The sequence below is a fragment of the Pinus tabuliformis genome, chromosome 8 (assembly GCF_031772625.1).
Source record: "Pinus tabuliformis cultivar Carrire ecotype Pingquan chromosome 8, CPIR1, whole genome shotgun sequence".
In the NCBI taxonomy this organism is placed as follows: Eukaryota; Viridiplantae; Streptophyta; class Pinopsida; order Pinales; family Pinaceae; genus Pinus; species Pinus tabuliformis.
In genome coordinates this window covers 792,951,699-792,960,151 of record NC_142294.1, presented here as the reverse complement: position 1 = coordinate 792,960,151, position 8,453 = coordinate 792,951,699, and the positions used below count along the sequence as shown (strand labels likewise).

Below are 8,453 nucleotides of genomic sequence, written 5' to 3'. Positions count from 1 at the left end.
GTATGCATAATCCATGTAAAAAAAATTTATCGTGTAGCTTAATTGAGATTAATTGACAGGGGTCATCACAAGTGGTATCGGAGCCAAGTTCCAGAAACTGTGAGCTCTGGGAAATATATTTATATATTTATAACAATCAATAAACCTGTTTGATTATCCCCCTGATAAATTCTGTTTGAGTACAGGAGCAAGATCGACAGGATGAGAAGAACAGATAGCGCATCCCAGGGATTTGTAGCAGGTCAGGGACCTGCAGGGAACCATCCCGAGTTGTGGGTACAGCTCGGCGAAGAGACTCGCAGCGCAAACCATGCCATTCTAGAAACTGTACAAGAATTGAAGCATGAAATGGCCCGTTTACGGGAAGAGAACGCCAGGATCACAATGGAGCAGGAGAGGATTATAAAGAGTCTCTCGGATAAACAAAATCAGGTACCACCGCACCCCAGTGTTGAGCAACAGGGAATATCAGGGGAACAGGACCAAAATACAGAACCTGGAGAATCGGAAGGTAGGGAGCAGGAACGGTCTGATAATGCCTCTGAACAACAAACGTCAAAAAGGCAGCGGATAGAGTTGCAAGGAGAATTCTGCAAGATTAAACCGCCACATTTTGACGGAGAACAAGAGGAGGCAGCTGAAGCATGGTTGATCAACATGAACAAATATTTTCAACTGTATGAATATGACCACAACCTTAAGGCAAGATTGGCCATTTTTCAACTGCAAGGGAAGGCCACCTTGTGGTGGGAGGAAGTGAAGATGGTCAAAGGAGTGAGTGAACAGACTATTACCTGGGAAAAATTTCAAAGGTACTTTAAGGAAAGATACTTGACAGAACGCTTCTATGATGAAAAAGCTAGAGAATTCCATGATCTGCGATTGGGACAACAGACTATGGACGAGTTCATCACTCGTTTTACTTCCCTGCTCCGCTATGTGCCCTACATCCGGGAGGAAAAAGCTAAAGTACAGAGGTTTGTCAGCAGTTTACCCTTGGGTATGAGGGAAAGAATCGAATTTGATAATCCAAAAACGATGGACGAGGCCATACGTAAAGCCCGAATGTGTTACCAACAGAGCAAGCAAAAGGGAGATGGCCTACATAAGAGATGGTTGGATAAAAAAAGCAGCAGATTGACCGGAAGTACCAAAGGTAACCATGGTGGAGGTAATAGAGGTTTTACCAAAGGGCAAGCCAGCAGCAAAAATTCACAGAAGAATTCGCTGCGACTAAAGCCCCCCAATGAGTCTAGAACTAATGACCAATTTGGGAAAAATGACAATGAGGGGACAGCAAGGCCTCCAGTGCAATGCTGGGGCTGTGGAGGCCCCCATTATGTGAAAAACTGTCCCCAATGCAAGGGAACTGATCAGGTGTCCCAGGTCTATGAAGCCTCTACAGTGGGTGATGTAGGACGAAGTCTACCGAGGATTAATGCTGCTCTAGAGGATCGCCAGGCAGAGTACCAGCCGACTATGGTGGAATTTGAAGGTACACTCTTAGACCTTGCTGTCACTATTTTAATTGACCCTGGTGCAACATTAAGTTATGTTAGCCCTAGAATTGTGGAGCAGTGCAGGTTACAGCCTGTTAAATTTAAGGACCCTTGGCTGGTTCAGTTGGCTACAGGGGCAAAGAGACGGGTAAATGCCAAAGTCAAAAACTGCCCTTTAAAAATAGCAGGCCAGTTAGTTACAACAGACTTAAATATGCTTCCCCTTGGCTCGTATGACATTTTAATTGGTATGGACTGGTTGGAAAAACACTGGTCTGTAATTAATTGTAAAACAAAGACTATCAGCTATAAGGATGAGCTGGGGATTAAGCAAGAAATGCAGGGGATCAAACGGCCAGTGCAACTTCGGCCTATAACCGCCTCCCAGTTAGCAAAATGCATTAGGAAGGGATGTCGGATTTACGCTATCCAAGTGGGTTATGCTGACTCAAAAGACAAAACAGCCGCAATAGAGAATATCCCTGTGATACAAGAGTTTGCTGATGTATTTCCGGAGGAAATTCCCGGGTTACCTCCTAAGCGGGACATAGATTTTACCATTGAATTAGTGCCGGGAGCAGCTCTGGTATCCCGGGCACCCTATAGAATGAGTATACCGGAATTGACAGAATTAAAAATGCAATTGCAGGAGCTGCTAGATAAGAATTATATCCGCCCCAGTGTGTCACCCTGGGGAGCCCCGGTGTTGTTCGTTAAGAAGAAAGACGGGACCCTGCGCATGTGCATAGATTATCGACAGCTAAATAAATTGACTATCAAGAATAAATATCCGCTGCCCCGTATCGATGAACTGTTCGATCAGGTAAAGGGAGCAACAGTTTTCTCGAAAATTGACCTGCGGTCAGGGTATCACCAAGTCAGGATTAAAGAAGAGGATATAGCTAAAACCGCTTTCAGAACACGGTATGGTCACTATGAATTTGTGGTACTACCCTTTGGGTTGACCAACGCCCCTGCCACTTTTATGTGTCTAATGAACAGTGTATTCCACCAATACTTGGACAAGTTCGTGCTGATTTTCATTGATGATATCTTGATTTATTCTCGAACAATGGAGGAACACAAAGAGCACCTCAGATTGGTACTGCAAACCCTCCGAGAACATCAATTGTACGCTAAATTCAGCAAATGTGAATTTTATAAAGAACAGATACAGTATCTGGGGCATATAATCACTAAGAAAGGAATTGCAGTTGACCCTGAAAAGATAAAAACAATAATGGAATGGCCGGTACCTAAAGATGTAGCAGACATCCGCTCTTTTATGGGATTAGCAGGCTATTATAGGCGATTTGTGGAAGGATTTTCAAGGGTAGCATACCCCATTACTTCCCTGCAGAAAAAGGGAAGGGCCTTCAGGTGGACCCCGGAATGTCAAAGGAGCTTCGAGCAACTCAAACACCTGCTCACCACAGCGCCCGTTTTAAGCATTGCGGACCCCAACAAAAACTATGTGGTGTGTACAGATGCGAGCAAAGAAGGAGTAGGGGGTGTGTTGATGCAGGAAGGGAAGGTAATAGCCTATGAATCACGGAAATTGAAAGAACATGAGCAGAAATATTCTGCTTACGATTTAGAGTTGGCAGCCGTGATTCACGCCCTGAAAATGTGGCGACATTATTTGATGGGAAGAAAATTTCTGTTATTAACTGATCACCACAGCTTGACTAATTATTTTAGTCAACCCACTCTGAATGCAAGGCAAGTGCGGTGGGCAGATTTCCTGAGTGGTTTCGATTTTGAAATTAAGCATTTAAAAGGAAAGGAAAATAGGGTGGCGGACGCTTTAAGCAGAAAAGTGCAGTGCCTATATGAAATCTCCTACAGTGAAGGGAAAAGTCCCTTCAAGGAAATCATTACAAGTGCAACTGAACAAGATGCTAATTACCAGCAAATAAAACAGCAAATACAGCAACCAGCCAGCAAGGAAAAACAGCCAGATTATGCCATAGACACTGCTGGAATGCTGTACTATAAAGAGAGGCTGTATGTGCCTGATCAGAACCATGTTAAAAATCTAATATTGGACGAATTTCATAAGAGTCACTATGCCGGACACCCCGGTTATCAGAAGATGATTACTGCGTTGCGAAAAGAATATTTTTGGCCAGGGATGAAGAAAGACGTGGCGGGTTATTTGGCATGATGCTTGGAGTGTCAGCAAATCAAAGCAGAGCATCAGCACCCTGCAGGATTATTACAACCACTACCCATACCGGAATGGAAATGGGAAACCATATCCATGGACTTTATAACAGGTCTGCCTAAGACAAAGAAAAATAACGATTCCATCATGGTAGTGGTAGACAAACTGAGCAAGTCAGCACATTTCATACCGGTACAATCTACCTATAGGGCTGCGCAGATCACACATGTGTTCATGCAGAATATATTTAAATTGCATGGGTTACCAAAAGTAATAGTTTCAGACCGAGATGTAAAATTTACATCAGTCTTTTGGAAGACTCTGTTTGAAGAGTTGGGAACTCAGCTGAATTTTAGCATGGCTTATCACCCTCAAACGGACGGGCAAACGGAACGAGTGAACCAGGTAGTAGAGGATATGTTAAGGGCATACGTGATGCAGCAACCAACCAAGTGGGAGGATTATTTGCACCTGGTCGAATTTGCTTACAATAATGGCTACCACACCTCATTGTTGATGAGTCCCTTCGAAGTGTTGTATGGGCGAAAGTGTCGCACCCCCTCGAGCTGGAGTGGACCAGAGGACAGATTGATGCTGGGTCCCGAGATGCTTAAGGAAATGGAAGAACTGGTGAAAAAGGCACGATCTAATTTGAAGGCAGCCCAGGATAGGCAGAAGAACTTCGCTGATAGGAAAAGAAGATTTAAAGAATATCAGGTCGGGGACCACGTTTTTGTGAGGATACGCGCAAGAAAAAGCTCATTACAGTGGAGCGGGTGTGCCAAATTAGCACCTCGATACTGTGGCCCATTTCAGATCCTAGCAAGAGTGGGGCCGGTGGCCTACCAGCTCGCCCTACCAAGCCACATACGGGTTCATAATGTCTTTCATGTTTCCGTACTAAGAAAATATGTTTATGACCCTAAACATGTAATTAATTGGCAAGATGTTCAGGTGAGAATTATCACCGATAAATCTGTATAGACATCTTCCTTTTGGCAGAAAACTGACGTAGGATGTTGCATGTGCAGGTAGAACCAGAAGGAGAGATCCAGGTCGAACCGCTGAGCATCCTCGATCGGAGAGAGGTAACACTGCGGAAGCGGGATATTACCCAAGTTAAAGTGTAGTGGCAGCACTTTGGGCCTGATGAGGCCACTTGGGAAGATGAAGAGTTTATGAGAAGAAATTACCCAAAACTGTTCATGGCTGGGAGACATCGGGACGATGTCCAATCTCAAGGGGGGAAGACGTAATATTCCCAAACAAAAGATGGTTGTAAATATTTTATTACTGCTATAGGTTAAAAGACATTGGACAATGTGCTAATTACTATTTTTTTTTTTTGAATTAATGGTAATTGTTAACTCTGCACTTGAGAATTAAATCGAGTCATACTTGAAAATTGTAACTTCCCATTTGGAAGTTGTTTCTTTTAATAATAAAATAGTTGCCAAAACCTAACTGTTCCTCCCAACCATAACCACCCAAGGAAAGGGGGTGGGGAAAGGAGGAGGGGACCGTGCTGTGGGGAGAGACAGGACAATGTTGGCAAAATTATGCTAAGTCTGGTAAGGACCAGATAACATTGGCACAACAATGCAGCAAAGGTTTGCTAAAGGTTGTGACCTGGCAAACAAGCTTGGGGGGAGATTTGGTTGTGCAGACAAATCTCGCAGACGGGAGGAAGACAAGCAGAGAACCAGTGGTGATTAGGTTCTGAGTAAAGAGAAAACAAGTACTGTTCATAACCGGATACAGGTAAGTATCACTATGACAATCTTGTGCTGTAGTTGCTATACTACTGAAAGTTCTGCTAAGTAATTCGGTTAGAACTGTTAGAAGGGTTGTGAAATAGGAGAAGTTGAAATAATAATTAGTGCACAGAAAGACGGTTAGAGTATGAGGTAAGTTTATAGCTCTGAGTGGGCCAGCAAATTTCTTACTTAGATGGTTCGTAGGAGTTAGGTTAATCTCATTAGGACATTGTGATAACAACAGAAAGCTTTTAAGGGTTATAGCCACAAGGCTTCTAGCACAACCAGTTAAGTGGTAGTCTTGACTCTAGCTATGCCATTGAATCTTTGCCCTTTATACTGATGGTATAAATAGAAGAAAGGAAATGAACGGGAATCTATTCAAAAATTATTTCAGTTGTGAACCAGTAATATTCAATACTAATACTGTTATCTCACACAAAAGTAAACTCAAATAATATGCCTAGTACAGAGATGAAATATTTAGATCATTAACGCATAGCCATGAAACTTGAGCCAATGAGGCTATCGAAACATAACCAGTCAAAAGAGAAAAGAAATTTCCTGTGCGGCATAACTACACCCGTGTGGAGAGACAAGTTACGGCTAGGGTTAGGGTATAATCAAAACCCTTAGAAGACAGTCAGGTAAAGAAATTTAGGTAAATTACCCATATACATGAAAAAATATAACGCACAGCTGCAATAAGACTCTACAGGACTTGACCCCGTACTGAATTGAATGGCTTAGAAGAAACATAAAATATGGTAATTGAATTCAGAGTCTAGCCTCGATAGATCTACCCTTGGAATTCATAATATGCAGAGGGTGTAATATCTAAAACCAAAAAACTCATTATCATGCAAAGTACGAAATATCGAACATCTTGCAATACAGAAAGAAATTTCTGTTCATTATAGAATCGAACCCCATAGGCAACATACAACATATAAATATCATCAAGAATCACACTAAAGCGGTGGCATAGCCATCATAACACATATCGTATCGATTAAGAACCAGATGCACATTATTACAGTAGTCTATCCGTCAAACTGCATAATTTACAAATTAAAACAAGGGTTTTCCATCACAATGGAAATTTGGTTAGCAGAGACCAATCCAGTACTTGAGGAACAAAAAGAAAACTGTTACTTGCATAAAATTTAAAAAACACATGAATTACAGCAATTTAGAAGTCAAATGCTTCACCAGGACAAAGATCCAGATAAGATTGTTAACAAAATTCCGTTACAGTAATAAATAATGCATTTGAGCTCGAGACTCGACGCAAGTATCAGCATAGAAAGAAAATGGGACCTTCTCACAGAAGGATCCTTAACTCGGTGTGAGCTGACAGATTTGCTAGGTTCAACCCCCGTCAACATCCTGCCATTTCATAGGAGAAGAAATAGAAAAAGACTGTAAGGAGCCGGTTCGAGCACCTCCTGAATAACTTATTCAATAAGCAGTTCTTCTGGCTCAGTAAAACCCTCGATACTTGCATTAGACATGCATAGAGCAGGAACATACCTGTTAACCTGGAGAGTCAACCGCTTCCGCATCCAAACATGACTTACAGGAAAGAAAGAGGAAGGACACCTCCTTGCCTACAGGTAGCAAACAATCCTGTAATGAGTGAAAATCAAAACTTGAGTGGTAAACAGAGTAATATGTAGTTATAGACTAAAATCTGGGTAACAAAAGGGGTTTACCAATACCTCAGTTGTGGAAAGGAGCACGGTAACCAGCCCTCTGATGAATCGACCAGGTAGCACACAGTAGTTTTCTCGGTGCTGCGCAAGGGTTGCAAAATGCCTCAAGTTGGATCCACCCTTGGATGGACCCCTTTTCATCTTCACCGTCGATGTGGGGAGAGCCCCGAGGGCACGAAGGTAGAGAGGCCACTGTCACGTGATCAAACCAGACTGCATAAATGAAATAGGACAGGTGGACTGGAGGCAGCCAGTGACCTTTATGTTCACTAGATAAACATTCCATCAAATATTCCATCCTCCGCAGAAAACTTACAATGGGACCATAATCATCTACTCTTGAACCTTCCCTGCGTTTGTCGCGTGTCAAGGATATTAATTTTGGGTAAACAATATGTACCGGACCCTGTCGGGCATTAGATATGCATAACCCATGTAAAAAAAAAATTATTGTGTAGGTTAATTGAGATTAATTGACAGGGGTCATCACAATAGATTCAATTCCCCACCTTATTTTTGGACATAGAGAAAAAAAAAAAAAACCTCAAAGTGTGCATTTTTATAGATGTATACTTCCAACCTTCATGAAAAGTAGGCGTGATAAAAATTGTAGCCATAAAAATTCATATTTTTCATAAAAAAACATGAAAAAAATCTCAAATATAAAATTTTAAGGTCAAAATTCAAACATTTTTCACCTATTATATTAAAATTCAATAAAAAATCAATATCATTATTACCAATAAAACTTAAAATTAAATAACTAAATCTTACTAACAAAATTGGTTTAAAATCTTATCTTAAAACATTTTTATTAGTGTAACCAAAACTTAAAAATCAAACTTCAAATTACACTGAATTACTAACAATATAAAATGAATAAAACTTATTTTTAATGGAAAATTAAAATTATAACATATTAAATTATAACGTTTAAAAAATTAGTATTCCTAAAACAAAATAGTCACACAGATATTAAAAAAATATAATTTTTATTTTTAAAACTAAATTTTTTAAATTATATATACATATATAGAAAGAAAATAAAAACAAAAAAAATAATTTTTTAATAAAAATATATAAATTGGTATTTTGATATTTTTGAAGTTTCATTTAATTTAATTTAATTTTTGAAATTATATATTTATATTTTTGTGTTTTAATTTTATTTAATTTAATTTTATATTTAAAGGGATTTGGTGTTTTTTTTCTTTGATTTATATATATATATATATATATATTATTTTTTTTCTTTCTAATTGAATTATTTTTTTAATATGAATTATTTAAAAAATCAATTAATAAAAATATTTAA

At 39.8% G+C, this 8,453-nt stretch overlaps 1 protein-coding gene across 1 annotated transcript; it reads left to right on the top strand.

Moving 5' to 3' along the window:
* The first annotated feature begins 201 nt into the window (after positions 1 to 201).
* On the top strand, positions 202 to 3,666 carry LOC149237952 (uncharacterized). The gene is made up of 4 exons (XM_089369436.1): positions 202 to 774; positions 895 to 1,647; positions 1,798 to 2,322; positions 2,671 to 3,666. Exons 1-4 carry the CDS (start codon positions 202 to 204, stop codon positions 3,664 to 3,666), a joined length of 2,847 nt encoding a protein of 948 aa, XP_089225562.1.
* The last annotated feature ends 4,787 nt before the right edge of the window (positions 3,667 to 8,453 follow it).